Source organism: Ixodes scapularis, unplaced genomic scaffold, assembly GCF_016920785.2.
Source record: "Ixodes scapularis isolate PalLabHiFi unplaced genomic scaffold, ASM1692078v2 PGA_scaffold5__190_contigs__length_132052651, whole genome shotgun sequence".
NCBI classification, from domain to species: Eukaryota; Metazoa; Arthropoda; class Arachnida; order Ixodida; family Ixodidae; genus Ixodes; species Ixodes scapularis.
This window is the reverse complement of record NW_024609880.1, coordinates 662,826-684,750: the sequence shown is the minus strand read 5'-3', so window position 1 is coordinate 684,750 and position 21,925 is coordinate 662,826. Positions and strand designations below refer to the sequence as shown.

General features: G+C 44.4%; 1 protein-coding gene across 1 annotated transcript in view; it reads right to left on the bottom strand.

The window, feature by feature from the left end:
- The window catches only part of LOC8029760 (sodium/nucleoside cotransporter 2), an 85,672-nt gene that overhangs the window by 32,066 nt on the left and 31,681 nt on the right, over positions 1 to 21,925 (bottom strand). Inside the window, exon 4 of the mRNA XM_040214906.3 lies at positions 3,809 to 3,956. Coding sequence (XP_040070840.1) covers positions 3,809 to 3,956 — 148 coding nt within the window. The remainder of the gene's footprint in view (positions 1 to 3,808; positions 3,957 to 21,925) is intronic.

Genomic DNA, 21,925 nt, shown 5'->3' with positions numbered 1-21,925 from the left:
ATGAAAATAGTTAATTCCAAATGCCTCGTCAAAGCCCCAGAACGTTTCGTGCGTCCTCGAGCAAAACAGGTGTCGCTCGCGGTATGCCTCGCTGCCTTCCCTTGGGAAGTTTATTCGGAAATAAGCCTAAAAGCAGACATCGCCCCCCCCCCCCCCCCCCCCGGCTTGTTGGGAAAGTATGAAATTTAGGGAAGCTCGCGCCATTCTCCAGCTGGCGAAACTTCTGCTTAGCAATTATCCGGGCCCCTTCTGTGACAATGCGCAAAAATTTGACTCTTCGGGTGTTTCGGAAATATGCTCCTTCAAAGAAATGACCGAGAATACGTCAACTATACTTGGCGACAACTTCTATTGGGAATGCAGTGGAGGGTACAGGCACGCGTTTCCTTTCCCATTTTGAGCGCTGAATAAAGATGAGCGCGGGCTCTCCTCCTCTCCACTGCATTGCTAAGAAAAGTTATCGCCGAGTATAGTGCTCTCGGAGGTATAGATTTAGATTGCGTCTAATGCGCAAGGGAAACGTTTCACGTGACGACTCCTTGTAGGAATGAGCTGCCATTTCCCGACTTACCAAACTGACACGGACTACAACTTCTAAATCAGGAAGACGGAAACATATCACCATTTTAATAAGAACCTTCACTGTTGAATGAACAGCGAATTCGATGAGTCGATTGCCTTTCTGAGTCACATCTAAAGAAGTTATACTTATCATGTTTAACACTTATGTCGTGTACGCCAGCAAAACCACTGTTCAGTATGGTTCAGTTTGAGGCAACTAATGAAGATCTGAGTTTTTGGTCATATCACTGCGGTGGCGCTGCTCTCAGCACTGCATATGCGCAGCGCCTCGCTTCTCCCGGGTCTGGTTCCTGCACAGGCGCTGTGTGAGCAAACGAGGACTTGTTTTTTAAACACTGTGGTGGTGTATCCGGTAAATAAAATGAGCGCAAATTACTGACTCAAGGTATTCAAAAGTAATGTCAAAGTAACTTTAAAGTAATATCAGTACTTTAGGAGAGTAATTGTAATGCAACGTCATTACCGTTAGTCTGCGGTAATTTGTAATGTAATTTAATTACATTTGTGCAGTTGTTGGGAAAGTAATTGGTAATATAATTTAATTCATTTTAAAAGAAATTTTGCCATCTCTGATCTGCGCAATACGCGGCACAATATTGAAATTAGGTGATATGCATCGTTGAAAGCGAATTCTTTGAGCGATTCGGGCACAATAACGCTACGAAGAAATGCAGTTTTGTGTTTTGTGTCATGCATCAAAAGAGGCAGCAATCTTGTATTAGAGTACCGCGTTTTAATGCCAAATGATAAAGTATACGTCGGAAAATTACAAAGCAAGGTAATGTCATAGTGAACATAGAACAGGTGACTGGTTTTAATATGAAAAAATTTTTTCAAGCCCGTGAAATGCACTTATAGCGGTTTGCGCAGGTGAGTTACATGGCCAGGAGAACATAACATACGGGCTAATTGTTACGATAAGCAGGGTAATTGTCTTGAATTTGTTCGCTAACTTCGTAAATTGATGAAAATAGCGATAATGGTTTCCAATAAAAACTGCAAAATTACTAACTCAGTCAATATTATAAAACTATGAAACACGTGTGAAGCGAGGAGGTGCGCTGAAATTTCCACCCGTGGAACAGACGCGAGGATGGCAGTGCAAAAACGAAGATGATAAGACCCTCATCTAGGTCTCTCTGTGCGCAAACAATTAAAAAAAAATATTTTCTGGAAAAAAGTTTTTTTTTTTTTTTTTTTTTTTTAGTACAGCGTATCGAGATAAACGGCCACGATTACGTAAATGAACTTCGATTGCTCGCGCAAATTACGCACCTTGGGCAGCACGGCACAAAACTTGTGTGGGGGAATATATATTCTCATATTTGTAAGGCCAGAGGCTCGACCCAATAATTAAATTTAATGGACAGGAAAACTGCATGTTCGTTTCTACTATTACGAACATTATGAAACGGTCCTTCCCGCCTCCTTAGAGTACCTGCCTTTATTCTTTTTTTTTTTTTTGGAAAGCTGTGGTTTTAATTAGAAACGGGATGCGAAGGTAAAGTTCTTGAATTATTCGGCAAATGGAGGGGTAAAGAGATTTTGGGAACCGCAGACGCACACAAAGGACATTTCCGGTGTTTCAGCTCGTATTCTTTTGGGGGTACTTTTATTCTCAGAGACGAGAGCGCCATATATGCACAGCGCTGCTCTCCTAAAAACAGTTTCAAGAAGAGTTTTCCAAAGGTGCATTTATTTATAGTTCAGTTCGTTTTCGTTTATTAACCTTTAAAGGTACTTCAATGAAGTGTACCTTACATGAAGGGGATCTAGTACAAGAAATCAGCAGTGAGGGTTGCCGAATTACACTGGGGTTAATTATTAGCATTACACATAATATGAGGTAATATAAAAAAGACAAGTAAACGAAAATAGCAGTAAGTGATATAGAATAAATATTTCGACTCAGGCAAAACACTTATGAGGTTCACCCCGAACAAAATTACTGTACTTTTCGTTGTCAGTTTTAAGTACGTTTTTTTGGGGAGAGAATTCGATCCAGTCCTTAAAGGAGCAACGCAACAATTTTTGTACTGTGCACAAATACCGCTTAAAACGGATCCCTAACGTTAATGACCTATGAAACACGCGTTCGTTTTTCACCCCACGCAATAGAAGTCCCAGAAACAAATTTAAGAAAAACGAGCACCGTTCACCCCCTCAACTCGCAGCCAGAATAAGCGGCCACGTGAGCTGGAGCCGATTATATGCCGCCAGTGTTGATCATAGCCACGCGCTGGGGTTGGCAAAGCGCAGGACACGCGCTGAGTTGCAGACATTGTTATGGCTCGGCTGTTGTCGTCGTTGCAGCGATTGGACACGGGTCACAACCCGAATGCTTCTCGAGGTAGCAATTGTCACGAGCCCAAGTCGAGTGCCCACGCAATGCTCGGGTCCAATCTATGAACCGCATTCAAATATCGTCACTTGGGTGTACTGCGATCCCCGAGTTACGTCATCAAATTTTGCAAAGGAGAGATTGAATGCAATTGATCGCTTTTGTCCTTGAAATTACACCGCAACAAAAGAGTTCCTTGGCCAATGGCGTTGCGTGTGAGTATCCTTGAGTCCCAGGTGCGCCAGTAAGCTCGTGTAAAGTAAAAAACATTCCAACTGAATATCGTTGCACAGCTCCTTTAACGTATAAGGGAAGCGGGGAATTTCGAAATGTATTTGTTCCAGTGAATGAAGGATTTATTTTCAAGTTGCCGTAACGACGCAAAATTTATATGAGACAGGGATTGACAGTAATTGTTATGCAAAAAGGAATGGTAGGTTTTGTGAAACACGAAAAAAATGAACAAGTTTACTTCTCTCAGCCAATCGGCGAAGCTAAAGATTTTATTTTTAAGGACATTTTGCTCGACGTCCGCGGGTAGTCGTGCGACATAAAATGGGACGTTTTATTTCGAACCAAATCAAGTATGTTATTGAGATTTACAGCAATCTCACCAATTTCAACACTGCATGTTCATGAGAATTTTAGCAAAAGGACTCTGGCAAATTTTAGCCCTTTTAAGCCAGAGTCATATCTGGTCATACATGATACAAAAGGCACAGTGTTCGGTGCTGACGCGATGACAATTTTTTTTTTTTTTGCAGACGCGCCTTAAGTATATTGACTTCATACAGACGTATAGTCAGAACATATCTGCATACACAACATTGTATGACATATTAGCACTGTGACGGAGGCTTTAGTGAAGTTAAAAAGAAAGCTCACCTCTTGCCTATGTTTGGAGAAGACATAGCCCAGGAAGATGAGCACCACGGCGCCGGCGACCGACACGAGTCGCCGGGGGTCGTTCAGGGAGTCTACGACGAGGAACGCCAGGATTCCGATCCAGATCGCGGCCCAGACCCCGATCCTTCTGTGGATTAACGACAGGAGCGGTGCGGGAAATTAGAAAGACAAGGATGAGTGAGTCAGGCTGCTCGTATATCGCATAAAAGTGAGTCTGAAGCCACTGCATGAGGCATCACGTGTATATGACGGCCCCGTCACACTGGTCATACAAAAACTACCGGCAGACACGTCTTAAAGCACACACAGACACACATATAGAGCTAAAACATCGTGCTTCCAACACCCTTGAGACGCGTTAGTCGATTTTATTTTTCATCGTGTCTGGAGTGAACGCCGGTTCTTTTGTACGATGCACAACCAGTGTTACCCCTGCTTTAGTACTGTAGAGGCACACACTTGGTTCAAGGTCCTTGTGGCTGGGTCCATATATCTGAGAATATCTTCGTCTAATGATAAGCGCTCTCGTCTAATGATAAGCTGCAGCGTGTGATATATATTTAGTTTGAGATAGAGGCGACAAGATAGCCCAACAACCAGAAAGACGAGTAGAAAAAGTGGACGGAACGAGCGCTGACTAACAACTGAATGTTTATGTATGGTTTATTGTCGAATGAAGAGTTTATTTCGAGACATGTTAAGCTTGAATAATTTCCGAGTGAAGTAGGCAACGGGAACCACAGTGTACTTGCTTACCAGTACGTGGTAAGCAACTACACTACTTGCCAGTACGTTTAAATCGCATCAAGGACGGGCCAAAAAGACCGCAACAGAAGAATGGCAACTAAAAATGTCACTGTCAAACTTGCAAGTTACTAAAAGCATAGAGCACAAGGTGCCTTCTCTAACAAATTTCTTTACCCATCCCTCCTCCTCTCCCCTTCCCCCCTTTCCCTCGACCTTTCGGTGGTCGGCTATTTGGTTCCCACACTCAAATGAGTTTGAGACCACTGTTTTAGATTGTCCATAATTTTGTATAATGAAAGATTGCATTAACACACCTCGAATGCTGGCATTAGTTTATCTGGTTTGGCGGCCACTATCACAATGTTTCTTGTGGCATGTTGCGGCTAATTATTGCGTGTTTTTATTAGTTTACTAAAAATAAACATACTTAGTTGCAATAAGAGACAGGCTCGGCTTTGTCGCAAACCACAAAAGTCAGTTACGCTGAAATATATGGAAACACATGCTTTGTTTTGTTGTTTTTTTCTGTTTTATTATCTGTGTTTTCAGCTTGCCAGCCATGTGCCTGTAGAAAAAGTGGCAACTTTTGCACCCCGCTATGCTTAAAATATTTCTGAAACTGACTGATTTAGTGGTTTTTGATAACGCTCATTAAGTGAGGTATGGGGCCATTGCATGCATCCTGCACCTTCCCAGTGTCCTATATGTATCTAATCATGGTATACAATTGTGTTTTGATTTTCAGGAATGGTCCATGGCTTTTTTTAGTGCTTAACACCTAAGGTAAAAAAACTAAAACCTTAAAAGACGAGACGTGCAAAAAGAAGGGGAAAGGGAACAAGCGATGCTTCTGGCGCATGCCCTTCGTGAGACCACACAGCAAGCCGCAAGTTATATGTGAATTTTGTAGTACAGGTTTCATCCAGTGTGAGCAATAAATATCTAAAAACTGATTTCAACGTTTTGCAGCTTATTTTATGAAATATTGCATGGTCCTGACAACCTTATATTGACAGGAATGACACAAGAGATACAGGCAAGCTGTTGGACTCAATACGTCGTGGAAACCTGGCACCAAGAAACAAGAATGGATGACACAAGCAACAACTAAGGTTGTAGCCTGTGTCCCTCTTTTTCCCCTGATCTCGGGATTCCACTCTTTTGAACCTCGCCTTGACGTCGCTTGACCTCTATGCAGTATAGACTAATTTTGATAATCACCGTTCTATTTCTAGCATTGAAAGGCTCAACGGGATGATGATGAAATAAGTCAGAAAACACCATCATTCTGACGTTCAAAAGCTTGGAAATAGAGCTGCGAAGACATTTCCCGTCATTTTCAGGGAAACGGTTTTACAGTGTACCTAGTAACATAAATGCATAAAACGTGGGACCACTGTCGGCCGCAGGGCGAAGGTGATCGCCGCTATTCCGCCCTCTTGGCCTAGAATACCTGATAACCGCCAATGCACGATTGGTTCAGCTTCAAGCACTTGGCTTTAGACCCCCTCTGAGCTCCCGCGCCTCCCTTGGTCAACGCAAGTGCTTTGGGGCGAGTATCGCTTCCCGCGCTCTTTCCGAAGAATAGATTGCGCTTCCAAAGCCAAAACGTAGTTTGGGTTCAGCGCATTCGTGGTGGGAACTTCGCAATTTCTTCGCAAAAAGATGAGAGGTTATTGTGCAACAGAAAAAGCAAAAAGATGCTCGTTCCAGGGTTACGCTGTGGTCGGATACAAGTTAAGATTGCGCTGCACGCGCCAGTTGCCTTCCGTCGCACTTTGACTGGCAGTGCTCACCAGACCCCAAGGATTGCGGAAAGCAGGAAGCCCGCGCTCGACGCGGATCATCCGGCGCATCATCAAAGGCCGACGAGAAACCAGATAGGTGGGAACTCCTCCTATTCCTTCTTTCCACTTGAGAAAGAAGAAGACCCTCCTGTTTTCAGTGGAGACTCGGAGACCCGCTCTTGTTGGGAGGGGAGGTGAAAAGTGTGCGAAAGGGAAGGGAGAGAGAAATACTGGGAACCGGTTTCCTAACCGGCAGAAGATGATTAGGTAGGCTTTAAACTTCTATGTGTCATATTTGAGTGCGTTGTTCACAGCGCCTGCTCAGGAGCTCACAGTCTTTCGCCCCTTTTTTGTTTGGCAACAAACTCAGTGGCGCCATATATTGAGGAGCCCCGGGACACTTCCGGTACACGTATTGTTCCTAATGTCTTACTGAACATTCTTTTATCATACGAGTGAATTAAGTCTGACAGTGCTATAAGTTGTAATTTCCAGAAGAAAGCGTGTATAATTGATTTCGCAAATACTGCGAAACCCTCCGTCTAGCTCAGAACCGGAAGTGGTTAGGGACTATTTACACGGTGGTGCTACCATGTCTCAACTTACGCGATAAAGAGCGAATAGTGTGCTAAGAGCAGCTCTCTTGACATCAAATGCAAGCTAAAGAAAAGATTGCGAGAGTTTGCCATTAGCACGCACTAAGCACCCGCGGACTCAGCTGTGGCTGCCAGTGAATTCTCCCGATAAAGTGCAGAGCGCTTTTGTGCCCAAACAAATGTTGAAATAAACATTCAATATTTAACGCTTCCAGATTTATTGTAAATGTGATTCCCGCACTGCGTAGCTGAGCCAAATAAGAACCAAAGTCTGACAACTGGCAGCTTAACCGATGCGTTAAAAAATTCTAATCGACGTCCCAATCGCCAAACGTTTACATCAGAGAGGTCTACAGCATATACAAAGTTAAATATTTCGTTTGTGCTATAACTCAAGCATAGAGTGAACTTCCCAAAGCCATACACTCGTGCCCGTGTGCGTAATCCGAAAAGAAAAAAAAAACACTTTTTGAAGGACATTGGCAGGTTATATATGCTCGCCGAGGTTTCTATGTGACCATGACTTATGAGAGCCTAGCTCCACAGAACACAATTTCCGGCTCCTGAGAAAGATATGTCTTCCTTACAATATATAATGAAAAAATGTTCACTAGGAGGAAACTGGAAACAGTTTTCGCGGCATATTTTGGAGTTCTCAAGTATTTTTACTTTTGAAGAACCAAAGGTGGATTGGGGTATTTGGGCTATCGTTACAGGGAGCCTAATCGGCCGTTTCGTCAGGCTCTTATGCCCTCCGCACAGCAAAGACACCTTTTACGTTACTTTTTCAACTACAGTAGAAGTACAAGATGCTTATACAAATGTAGGTTTGTTTCTTATTATTTTTGGAACAAGATATACAATCTGGCGCTTTTGACGATATTTTACTTGGTTTGGTTTATGATAACTTCTTTTACAATAAATTTTATAACATTAATTATATAGATAAAATATAAGTTTATACACGAACGTATTTAAGAAATACAACTTTTTTTAGTCAAAGAAATCTTAGTGAAAAATACCTTTTACCACAAGAAGCAACTCTATAAGCACAAAGTTCAACATAAATTGTTTTAATTCATTTTAATTGTTTCTGTTGTTTCAGTACGAAGAACCTTGGAATTGTTTGAAAGGTCTAAAAAAATCAGATATATGTTTTGGGCATATAAACTTGTGCATTCCAAAATACAATAAATGTGAAGTTTTTATCAACTAATGAATACGTATTCATCATTTTTTCATCATTCTTGTCCAGCTCGCTTGCGCGTTTGCAATTAATTGCATTCTAATAATAATGAATACTTAAGTGAAGTAAAGTAAAAAAGTTAATACTTTAGTAAAGTATTCATTAGCAGCATCTTACAATGCTGGCCTCGGGAAACTATTTTTTATATTGACATTTCCTTACCGCGCAACGAGAATATAAGGGAGAAACCCGTCAATTGAAGTCTGACGTTTGCAGTCAGTATAATTTGCGATAAGAGAATTGACCGCCAGAAAACTTGGCTCAAGTCAAATGCCAGGCACCACTTCATGGGTAGACGGATATTTATTTGTTTGAACAGAAACGTGTTCTATTATGAGCGTCATCGAGAGTAAATCCGGCATTCACAACGCAGCACTGGAGCGATTTTTATGCAGATGGCTTCTTTTCGGCATCGTATTTTGCGTATCTCGGGCGCTTTTGTCAGGCGCTCACAATTTGTCATTGACAGGTTTTTCACCCGGGATGCCCTTCCCTATGTATATAAATAAATTATTGAATTGGATATCTTAAGAAATTTTAAAGACTCCAAACATGAGACCGAGCACGGTCTCTAGTTTCTTTAAATTCAAAAATAAACAGATCAAGGGAATGTTTATACCGCCTAAATGATTCTCCCATATAATAAAAAAACATCTGTATTGGATTTGTTATGAAGGCAGAGCACGATGCTTTTAAGAAACACACAGTGACTCTTTGCATTTGCGCTTGTTATTGTGATACTATCATTTAGCCGCTAACAATTCAGTAAATTCGCGTGGTCATAAATAATTGGCCTATTATCCCCCATGAGTATCGAAGTCATCTACATAGTCCATGTGCGCCAGTGTTAACGCTGATTCCTGTCTTCTCAGTTATCCGGTACGCCGACGGTGCAAATAGTCAAAACCTGTTATAAAAACAAGTGCCGAAGTTGTGCACATAACGATGGCAAGAAGTTAGTAGTAAAAATAAGTAGCAGATGACACTTCACAAAACAAGGCAAAAAAGCGCGCTAAAACGTGACGATAAGCACAAATAGAACGATGACGTCAGAACCCGGAGGGGAGGGAGGAGCGACAAATTGAAGCCACCTTGCTGCAGCCGCGTCACGTGATCCCAAGATGGCAGCGCCCATGCGACGGAGGGTAAAAATTCTATACGCCCAGAATATAGAGACCCGTTTTTAAAGTCACGTGCCGAATATTAGAAGGTCAGAACCACTGCACAATGGCGGAAAAACTGACATCATGGAACGTGCAAGTCACTGCATAAGATTGCAAACGTCGTAGCGCGGCCAACGATAGGAGCCATCAAGTTTATTGAACAGCATCGGAAATTCAACGTCATGGCGCTCAGCAACTCTTTTGTGGATGAGTTTTTGCCTTCTAATTCCACCAATCGCACAAAGTGTGCCGTGATGTTGAGGTTTAAGTCCGCCATTGTGCAGGGATTCCATAACTGCCGACTCACGCAGTATTTTGAAAGGGGCCTCTTGTAAGGCATATATAGGTTCGTGAGGAAACGGTCTACAGTCACTGTCAAATCCCCAGCACGAGTCAGAGCGCGTCCGCTGAAGTCAACCGTGACGGTTATGTTATTACGCACTAGCCATAAACGACGACGTAGTCAGCCAGAAGAACACATGATTTTTCTTACAATATTTTTTTCGCAAGCTTTTATACAGATGTCCGTCACACCGCCTTTTTTCATGAACCCCTTTCTCTGCAAGAGTTTAAACAAAAACACTAAACTAGTTTTTAGCCAGCTCCTAAATTTGTCTATGCTTATGGCGAAGCAGATAAGGGAGCAGACTAAAAGCTAGTGCGTGGATCGCTAAGGAGTGTTCGCCAAATCTGTCAAGCTTGATATTAAAAAAATATATATGTTTCAAAGCCACCAGTTGTTAGAGGGAGAGGTAGTTCACCTCCATCCTTCCCGTCACAGGTTGTGGAAAACGTTTTATTGCAATTACGTTCTGAAAAACACGAGTGCATGATATGCCACGCACATAACTACACTATACCTTAAATATCACAGTGCAGACGTAGGCATGGGCAGCTTATACCCCAAAAAAGCTCGTGAGGTAATTAACCGGGCAAATTTCGGAGCTTTGATGAGCGCGTTTTCACAGTGTTTTATCGCTGAGGCCTGTTTGCTCAAACCTCGCCCTCCAATTCTTCTTTCTCTCTGCCCGTAAGTTAGACGGTGCGACCGACATGTGTAAAAACAAGCCAATCAGAGCACCGAAATTGGCTCGCTTACTTACATCGCAGCTGCTTTTCCTGGTATACGCTGCCCGTGCCTCAGTTTTTACTGCAGATGTTTAAGATAGTGCAATTATGTGAGTGCCACATCGCGCACTGGTGTGTAACGGAGCGTAATTACAAAAATACATTTTGCACAACTTGCGATGAGATAGAGGTGACTCACCGATCTCTGTAACAACCTCTGGCTTTCGAAGAACGAATTTTAAACATCACGTTGTATAAAACCTGCAGTTGCATACCCTTCAACTACTCCAAGCTGAGCTGTGATTAGACTCTGATACGTATGTTTTCTCCTAAACTATACTCGCTGACTGCTTAAGAAGAGCTATACGTGGTGAGTGTGGAACATCTTATTATCACTCAGCAACCAATAAAGTTCCGGAATCATGCAATAAAAACGCTGAAGAACGCTGTCTTTTTTAGGTCGTCAGGCAGTATAGATAATTCTAGAGTTGTTGCTTCCCCATCTTCAACACTGTTTGTTGTCTATAAAACCGCCTGTTTTCGCTTAATACTTTTTTAATCAAATGTATGAATCACGTCAGTTGAAGCCTAGAGCAGGTAGCTTGGATATGTTTGTGGCAGAACGTAGCGACGAAGTTTCACATATTTGCCCAAGGTTTTCTGTAGCAGCATGCCTTCTTGTCCTCGAAAAATAATTCGTCAGCATTCCAGTGACCATCGAGGGTCCAGGTCCTTTGAAGTTGACTCGCACCGTCTGTGAATTTTGCGTTTGAAAGATACCAGGAGCTTTTCAGTCACATAAAGCTTATTGTGAAACGGATCTGTACAGCACGAAAACGAGGAAAGAAACTCATAGCAAGATAACATGTCGATGAACTGCTGCCTACTACTGGCTGCTGTGTTTCTCAGAACTCGTTGCGTTGCTTGGAAAGTCTGTTTGCAGATGAGGATTATGAGAACACCTACCAAGTGTTCAATGTGCTCCTGACTGATTACTTAATAGGATATTAGAATAGAAGAGCCTATACGTTTCCTATGGCACGTTTTTGGTCCTTATTCTCACCAGCTGCTGAAGGTACTGGCGTCGGAGTGGTTGTATTATAAATGTAATAAAAAACAGGACTTCGCAGAATATCATTTTTTTTTTCAATTTTGAATTTACTATCGTTTTGCAAAACCTCGAATTAAAAAAAAAGTTCGCTTTAAGCCTTTCAAAAATTAAATGAAGCTCTAATAATAAATTTTGGTAGCTAGTTGAACTGTGAAATGCATTGGTGAATAAATTCCTTTTATTAGAATTTCTCGATGCATTGCAGTTAGGAAATGAATTGAGGAAGTTTACGCTTTGGTGTAAGGGAAACTTCGTCTGCTAAACAACATTTTATGTGCTCTACGCAGCGCTGCAATCTCGTGATTGCAGCGCTGCGTAGTAAACGAAGTATAGCGAGCTCGAGAGAGCTCGCTATACTTCGTTTCGGCTTCGGTCCGAGCGCGTCCGATATTATCAGCCGAAGGGCCAATCAAACAGCGAAAGAGGCCCAACGTCATGGCGTGCTCTCTTCAGTTGATAGAACCAGCCGGTATTCGCCGTCTCTCTGTGCGTGCTCCTCCGCCCGCTAGTCCTATCAGGTGCAGAGAGTACGCCATGACGTTGCGCTTTTTGCGCACTTTGGCCTTTCGGCTCATAACATCGGCCGCGCTCGGACGTAAGGTGAAATGGATATTGGTTCCACGTGCCAGCGATGGCGTCAGTACGGGGGAGGGGAAGGGGGGTGCCCGGCTGTAGCGAGCAGGGGGTGCAGCTCGGCAGTGAAAGGGGGGGGGGGGTGTAGGGGGGTTGCGGTGGGCAACGAGCGGGGAAGGGGGTGGAGGGGCTGTCGCGGGTGGCCGCCCCTGGTGCCGCTCATTCCAGTGATGCCACTGCGGCCGAGTGGTGAACGAGTTTGCGCAGGGCTGTTTACTGCGCCACAACGAATTCAATGCGTGTCGTGGTGTGTTCTACTTAAATTAAAGGGGTCATGAAAGTATATTTCTACTTTTGCTAAGTACTACTTGGAATCGCTGCCCACGTTAATAACTGAATAAACTTGCATTAGTTTTTCTTTCTAGACAAGGGTGGTTGCCACCGAAATTCGTAAAATAGGAGCATCGTTCTCCCCCTCAACTCGACGCCAGAACAAGCGGTCACGTGGCCTGGTGTCTATCCTATTCCGCTAACGTTAATCATACCCACGCGCTGGGCTTGGCAAAGCAGACAACGAGTGCTGAGTTCCAGGCGCTGTTAAAGTTCTGCTATTATTATCACCGCAGTGGTTTGACACGAGCCACTACTGCCCGAATGTCTGCCGAGTCATTGATTGTTACGAGCCGAAGTCGAATTCTCACGCAGTTCTCGTGTCCAATCCATAAGCCACGCCCGAGCGTCATAACGGGGTAGTTTCGATCCCACAATTATGCCATTAAGCTTTGCAAAGGTCAAAATTAAAAAAAAAATAATCCATTTCTATTTTCGAAATTTTACCGCGAGACAAAAGCATCTGAATCAGTCGCGATCCGAGCGAGTATAGATTGAGCCGGCATTACCGAACTATCTCTTGACTTACCGAGATGCGTGCCACTGAAACGGGCATTGACGAGCCTCTACAAAGGTATATGCTAGCGAGAAGGACGCAGTAGCACCTAAAGTTGCAAATACATGTCCTGCTGTAGCAATGATAAATTGCAGCGAACAGAGTAAGAGGAAACAAAAGCTGAAGGTCGGTTATGGCTGCGCCCATGCACAGCTGCTTAAAAGCGTCTATGCTTGGGTCCTAGGACCAGTATGCCTCTGCAAGTTCATAGACATTGCAACCCGATATCGTTTTGCAACAACTTCAAAGAGTCTATGATGTGCATCTTCTAGAAGTGTCCTTCTGCTACCGGCTAGGGAGAGCGCGTGCTCAGGGGTCTGTACTTTATTTCACAACCTACTGTATGCTCAGAAAAGCACGGCCGCGAGCATGGCACCTTGAAAGGCGGCTTTTATTTGCAAAATTTCCTAAAAAGAGAAGGTTCGTCAGATCTACCCTCACGCGCCTGTGCCCAGCCCGTTAAATATTACAACATATATTTTTTTCTTTTTCACTTTTTTGGGGGCGAGGTTGAAGCTCTGAAAGACACACGATGTGTTTGCGCTTGCCTTGCAAGTAGCGTCAAATGAGCCAGTGCACGAGGCCCGTGTCTCGAGCGGCCCTTGGAAGCAAATGGCGGCGCCGCATTGAAATGAGCGGACCTAATAAGCCAATGGCGGCGGAGCACCCCCTCGTGGCATGTGTCTTGAAAGTTCCCACAACAATGGTTGGCGGTACTTGTAAGTGTGAGTTTTTTCACGGCACTTTTAAAGCTTGAAGTACGAGCATGTTGCCCTGACTGATACATACATTGCACGAGCGCGCGTGCTTGGCGGCGGCCCGGAGCTCGCCCTTGTAGCTTTCGCTGCACTTATCTGAGTGATAGGTTTTATCGTTCAGTCGACCTTCAAAGTCCTTGAGTGAAAACACGTCGACGACATGAAAAATAGGGAAACACGTCGGCGACACGAAAAGTACCAAAACGAAAAATACCAATGAAACGGCGCCAAAAGTGCGTCGTCAGAGAGTACCTTGAGTTCCCTACCACGTTTACATCGGCGCTTGGGCTTTCGCCTTCAATTCGTCTCACGGATAACTAACGCCCCCATCTCAATGTTTCACCCTTCCGGTAGAAATCAGGAGGCGAAATTTCAAAAGTTTGAAGAATGATGAGTAGGCCGGACACTGGTGATTTACATTCTATGGTACAGCTGTGCTTCTGACACTGATCTGTCACCCCCCTTTTTAAGCGTCAGCATTAGAACGCTGGTTTGACGAAAATCCGGCGGTGCCTCGTTTGTCAGCGACGGAGAAAGAGGGAGTAGAAGGGAAAGAGGGTGACGCATGCCACGATCCCATTGGTCCGAAGCGCTGACGTCAGTTCTGACGTCAGCGCTCCCCGGCGCTGACAAACTGACAGACCGGCTATTTTCCCTCTAAACGAGCCCTTTCGTTTTTGTCAAAGTCACGAGCACAGCTGGCGCGAAGCCAGAGAGGAGGAGGCGCCGCTCAACACCAACACCACCTAGACACTGTAACCTAGATAAGCAGAAGGCCTCCGCACCGTCAACACAGTCAGCTCAATTGAGGCCTGAGATTGGGCACGAGTGCCTCGTCAGTGTTCAGCCGGGGCTTGTGTTCAATCAGCACATTGAAGGTCGGACCCGTCCTCGATAGCCGAGTTAGCGCGATCCGACTGTGATGACGGTTTATGAAGGGGCAGGAGGCCATGCGCAGGCTTTAATCATTCTAGATGGTGTTCCCACCCCTGCCCGTTTCGATCTGGATGAGCATCGTACCGGCGTGCGGTCGTGTATCACTACCGCGTAGTGCACGTTAAAGACCCCAGGCTAGCGGTTGTACCGCACTGGCTAAATTGCTCATCTACAGTGAGTGACTCGTCGCAACTTTAATGGCTGGCCAACTACACGCTGTCTGAATATCCCCACAACCCCAATTATTATATGGTTAACAGCCCTTAAATAACAAAGCCATAGTGCTGAATTAGATCGCGTCATTAGAGAATGCCAATGCTGTACACAGATTGGAAACGAGTATTGCGTTAGCGCTTGGGTTCATGTCAAGTTTGAACTTTCATCCAAAAGTTCACACCATCGTCGTGTTCAATCTGTGTTCAGCGTTCGTCCTCTCTGATGAAGCCTTCTCATTCAGCACTAGGGCTCTGTTATCTACGGAGCCGTATATTGGGAGAGTTTGACCAATGGGCGGAGCAAAGGCCGCCGCCAGTGCCGAGTATTCCTTCGCGGTTACAGCGTAAACTAAAAGAGCGACACAGCGTCGACCATTGAGCAGTCCGCGACGTCATAATATTGGAAACCACATTTAAAGCGTAAAATAGAAGCTTTCAATATCGGCGTCTCGGTGACAATAGTGTCAACAGCAAATCATCAGCAATGATCGCAACTACGCAGTTTGCTCTGGTTTGGACCGCACGTTCGTTTATTTTACCGTTGAATATAAACGTGACAAAAACCTCACATGCACCAAGTTTTCATTCAAGAAGAGTCATACCTTTTTTTTTGTTTTTACTATAGCGACACCACAACGGTTTAAATTAGTCGAGTCGAATATTTAGAGCTCACGACCACCACTAGGTGCTGTTCCGCGGCTTGTGGTTGGCCGCGAGACGCTCGCCTATTCAAGCCAATGACTGGCCAAACTTTCCAACAAACAGCTCTAGTTATCTAGGAGGTGTTGCGCCGCGGCGCGGTGGAATGCGGACGTGCACAGTTGCTACTCTGCCGTCGCCGGTTGTTCTTCGCTCCGGGTTTCCGTAGTAGCAGTGCCTGGGCCGCGATCCGTGCGTGTAGTTAAAACGAAGGATGCGGTTTACTCCACAAGTGATATGGATGCGGCTCCTTCCCCGAGAGGTATGGATATGGTTCTTTGCATAAGTCATATGAACGAGGGAACAAATGGACGTCGACGCACTCTGATAAGCAGAGTACAAAAAAGGAGTGAAAAAATTGCTGAAAGATCTATTGGTGGATTCTTAAGGAATCCGTTACCGTGAGGCTTGGGAAACTCCAAACACATCCTATTTGGAAATCGCTAACACTGACCCCGTTACGAGGCCCAAAAATGCGGCAAAAATGGATGAAGCAAAAGAGAAAGTAAAAATATAAAAGTGAAGGGTTCAGCGTTAGCGTTTTCCAAAGTAAAACGTGTGGGCGTTTCCAAGGTTCCTGGTAACGCATTCCTTAAGAATCCTATAATGAATCGCCCTGTATTTTTTTATTTTTTACTGTATTTTTAGTACTGAAATACAGAACGAAGACTGCCGGCGCACGGTGAATGCCCAAACAAGATGTTCATGCTGCGTGCAAGGACGTACTTTGGAAGCAGCTTCAAGAAGTCCAGGCTCGTTGATATCTGGGCTTTGAACGGGCACTGGAGTAGCAACAGTAAGAAACTATTAACTACATGTTTTAACAGCGAGAACTTTTAGGGACTCTTCCCACCACCGGAAATGACGTTCGTTGTTGATGTAGTTGATGTTGTTGATGTAGGGCTTCCGACGTCAATGTTGCCAACCTTGAAACAGATCGTCCTTGCCCGCGGGAATCTAACCAGGATTCGCTGCGTGCGAAGCAGAGGCGCTGTTACAGAGCAACGTTATTAGATTAGCTCAGTTGTGGAAATGTTCATAGACGTTGCTTGCAAGAGCAGTACCCCCCTTACTCACCACGACCCGGCCTCCCGTTGTTCTACGCGCCGGACGGCTGCTATGTCAACTGCAGTGTGTTCGATGTAATACGTACGTTTCAAAGCACAGCTTCTATATGGCGTTCCTCCGTACTCTATGGGACAGACAGTTATGAAACGAAAATCTAGATGGCTCTGCAAACGACGGGAGGCGGACTGAAGTGAGTGAGGGGGGTACCCCCTTCCGCGGGAGTTCCACAGCTGAGGTATTCTGGTAACACCACCCCAAAGCTACCCATTAAATAGCCGGTATCAAAACGCTGTCATAGCACCCTGAATTCCAAGAGGTCGTGCCGGGAGGTGTGCTTTCACGCGCTCCGAAAAATAAACGAAACGAAAGCGCTTAGAACAAAATGGTCAGATGTATATTTTGTTCACGCAACCCACGGTACGTGAACACGACACCGAGGCCCAACGACTTCGCCGTGACCTGTCGAAGCAATCGCTGCGACTGTACTGTGAATCAACTCATGACTGCCCAGTTTCTTTTTTTGTGTTTTCATGTATGCAATCAGAAAGTAACCGCGCTAATTCTCAAAGAAATTGTGGAATGAGCTGGATTAGGTGCCCACAATGCTGCCTGTGCTAGAGACAACAGAGAATATATGGGCGACGGAAAAACGGAAGACACTTTTGTTGCTACCTCATTCAGGGCTTATGTAGTCAGTGCATGAGTATGAACCAGACAGGTGTTGATATTGCAAAATTTTTATTCTGTCATGGGTCAGTGTGTGGGTACTACTGAAGGGACCGCAGTTGATGTCTGCTTCTATTTACAGCTTTATTCCCCTAATAAGGATTCACACAAGCCGTTTTGAGGAGATCCCTCGGTGAACATGAGACTAAACAGGGTTATTGGGGCAGGTTTTAGCAAATGACGGAACAAGGTTCGTAATTGACGATACAGTGACAGCCGTCTGGTTTAAATATGAGTAATACTCTGGCAATTTTTCATTCATCGGGTACTGTGCCTGTGCTGAGACCATAGAAGTAAATCAAGTGCAGGAACTTAGCTGACCATTCAGCGTACCTTAAGAGAAAAAAGTTCGGTATATTATCAGGGCCGCAGCTCTTTGAGATATTAAGATTACGGATGGCCGCCAAGAAGCCTTCCTCGGAAATGGTAAATTTAGGTATAGTTCTACGAGGAACATCATATTCAGGATCTACCGCGTGATCTACAGTAAACATAGAAAGAAAATAGTCGTTAAAGGCGTTCGAAATCAATTGCTTCTCATTAGAGGTGTCACTGGACTGTTTCATGTCCTTCAAAATGAACTTTTGCTTACTTTTCAAAAATTTCCAAAAATTTTTGGGGTTACTACACAAATAACCATGTAAATTGACATTAAAAGATAGTAATTAGCGTTTTCGACTCACGCCTTTAACTGCCTGCGCAGAAAGGGTTTTTAATAAGTATTATGTGGCATTATTAAATTGATAAACTCATCGTAGTCTGCGTTTCAAATGAAGAAGATAAAATGTGATCCATGAATTGTTTCTTTTCACCGTCTTCAAACGTAACGGAACATGTCTCTGGATGCAATATCCTACCGTATATCTAAACCGTGACCATAGATCATTCGTTGAACAGTTAGCAGTCTTTGAACACAACAGAGCATTGAAGAAAAAAAAGCTTTCCTCAATTCATATATGTATAATCAAGACAAATATCGTAATTGGTGTTAAGGTTTATTTCCACAGCCGATTTTATCGGGAGGGGCTTAAAGCATCCAGGATGTCAACATCATTCGAACGATTGAAATCCCAAAATTGCTTAAAGGAGCTGTGCAACGATATTCAATTGGAATGTTTTTCTCTCTACACGAGCTTACTGGCACACCTAGGACTCAAGGATACTCACACGCAACGCCACTGGCCAAGAAACTCCTTTGTTGCGGTGTAATTTCAAGGACAAAAGCGATCATTTTCATTCAATCTCTCCTTTGCAAAATTTGATGACGTAACTCGGGGATCGCAGTACACCCAAGTGACGATATTTGAATGCGGTTCATAGATTGGACCCGAGCATTGCGTGGGCACTCGACTTGGGCTCGTGACAATTGCTAGCTCGAGAAGTATTCGGGTTGTGACCCGTGTGCAATCGCTGCATCGACGACAACAGCCGAGCCATAACAATGTCTGGAACTCAGCGCGTGTCCTGCGCTTTGCCAACCCCAGCGCGTGGCTATGATCAACACTGGCGGCATATAATCGGCTCCAGATCACGTGGCCGCTTGTTCTGGTTGCGAGTTGAGGGGGTGAACGCTGCTCGTTTTTCTTAAATTTTTTTCTGGGACTTCTATTGCGTGGGGTGAAAAACGAACGCGTGTTTCATAGGTCATTAACGTTAGGGATTCGTTTTAAGCGGTATTTTCGCAAAGTACAAAAATTGCTGCATCGCTCCAGTCGCATCGCTCCAGTCGATGTATGGCAAGTTAAAATCACCCGCAAGCACCATGTCAGTGTAACGCTTAGAGAGTTCTGAAATAAAATCCTCTAAGGCCTCCCAGGAGGAAACATTGCCGCTGGGCGGACGGTAAAACGCACCCACCAAGACTGAAACACTGGAAAAATAAAGCTTTGCCCAAGTTATTTCGGCCTCACTTCTACAACCTACAAAAGAGCACGGAATGGTATCTCTGAACACAATTGCAACACCGCCATCCATAGAGCCTCGGTTTTTACAGAGAACATTATAGCCAGTGGGAAACACTGCGTCACTAGATACCTGCTCATTGAGCCATGCTTCAGTGACGACAGCCATGTTGGGCTCAGATGTTGGAAGGTCTGTTTCAATTTTCGCCACCTTATTTTAAACGCTGAGAACGTTCAGGTTGATGAGCCTAAATTAGAGGGTGGGGGGGGGGGGGGTGCCAGCGGTCAACCCAACGGTTGTTTTCTCTGGGTGGCCTGAACGAGAATACCGTAAGCCACAGCTCGGCGTCAAATGGCTTCGCGAAGTCGTTATTGCTACCTACAAGTTAAAAAAGGAATAACCGTTAATATAACGTGCACAAGGCAGTGGTTTCCTAACACAGGTGGGCAGTTATGTAAGACAAAACAATTATACTAGCCGTTGGAAGGTCAAGTTGACTTATGTCTCGGTCGCCTTTGTCACACACGGTCTCTATCGCTGCCGGTCAGAATTCACGTTTATGGGCAATAAACAAATAATCTTCTTGCTCTCCCTTCTTCCTTTTGTGTTCTGCATTGCTATTAAAAGAGCAGAAAGCGGCTGAGGAACAATGAAGAAGGTAGAAACACAGCTTAACGCTCCGATTCCCGCAAATGAGCGTCACTTTTTGCTCATGTACAGTCTTACTCGAATATTGCTCGCTTTATAATTTTTTCAGTTTCATTACCGTGGGAAGGCTGAAATGATAGACAAACTGTAAACAAAACATCGGGTGTCTTAAGTCACCAGGCCCGATCTAAAATGGGCGGTAAAAGTTTTTGCCTGTACGTAGCAATCTAAACTTTTCGTCTATGGGGTATTTCACAGGCCGTTTTGTTATGTAAAATTATAAAGCGTAGCTCACTATCTGTAAAAAATAGGGCCAAAAAACTTGCCAGGGTCATTGGCGGGCGGCGATGCAGACGATCAAGTCGGGTGGCGAGGCGCGTTCGGCTCACGTATTGATAAATGGCGTCGGTAGCAGCGTTTGAAGGTGTACCCGGCCAGCGAATGAAAGCAGACGACACGCAGCCGAAATCCATATGCAGCAAAAGTGCCGTTGTTATGTAAACGAGCTTTTTTTTCTACTTCACATTTTTACTCATTATAAGAAGTTTTTTTTTTTTTTTCATTTTAGTAAACCATGGTCGTAGCGAGCAGCCTTAATAATGAGGTAGCGCCATCTATTAATACGTGCGTCAAACCCGTCCCACCACTAGACTCTGTTGTCTGCGTCACCGCCCGCCTTTGACTCTGGCAAGTTTTTGGTCCAATTTTTTTTACAGAAAGGAAGCTATGCTTCGTAATTTTACACGAAAAAACCGACCTGCGACATACACCTTTGACGAAAAGTTTAGATTTCCACGTGCAGACACCGATTTTGACGGCCCATTTTAGATCGAGCCTGGTGGCGTCACACAACCTACATATTACATAATTATTTTGCCATGAAGCTTTGTTTTATTAAATCGTGTCAAACTTATGTATGCTAAATGATGCTTAAATCTTGATTCATGTCATCTCAATATTAGGGTTTTTCAGTAGATCGCAGTGTCACTAAATAAGCTACGCTTTAGAGTAACGACTAATTGCCCATATTTTGGCTTAACATCATGGTTGCCAGTTTTCTTAAGCATTTTATTGAAATCAGAGGAAACGCTTTTCCGTCTTTCACAAATGTTTAAACAGTTCGCGACCGTGCAAAGCAATATTACGTGAGCTTCCTGACACAGAATCTAATGTTGAGGGAGTCGCACTTTTGAATCATGACGATCAGCAGTTGCGTCTGCTCTGCACAAGCATCAAAATGGCGCCCCCACTACATAGTCGGAGAACAGAGTGCCGATACTCTAAGCACAGCTTATTTAGTGGCTCTACTAGATCGTTTTCAAAGAACCGTTAGCGGCAGGGGCGCACGCTTCAGAGCGTGCATGAAAGTGGCAGCGCGAACTCCCGCTACAACTAGCGTGGCCCGAAAACATGATCTACTAATGGCGACGTGCGCGACCGAAAGCGTCGCTGTGGTCGGCCTTCCAGGATTGGCCCAAAAGCTGACTATGACGTCGGAAAGGGTATACCATCGACGGAAATAAAAGGAATGAAAGAACTTTAATTTCGACGGTGTTGGCAGTGTTGCTTTGAGAGCGCAATGATTTCAGGCTTCCACCATGCTATTTACAAACACCACCGAACTTGTTGTTCGCAAGGTAATGACGTCACAAGGGGAAACCATAGGAGGGCGCCACCAAAACATCTCGCCGCTAAAACCTGTGTATTTAATCTCGACCCTAGAGGGAAGCGTGCGCGTGCATTGCTTTGATCGGCGCCGAAGGTGCACGAGAGCACGGGCGCCTATGAGTTTTGCCTGCATATTTCAGAACGTTCCGCCAAGTATGATTTGTAGACGTTGTTTATTTACCTAAGAGGGGAGAAAGAGACAGAGCATAAATGAATGTAGTGCAAAGTGAGGGGGGATA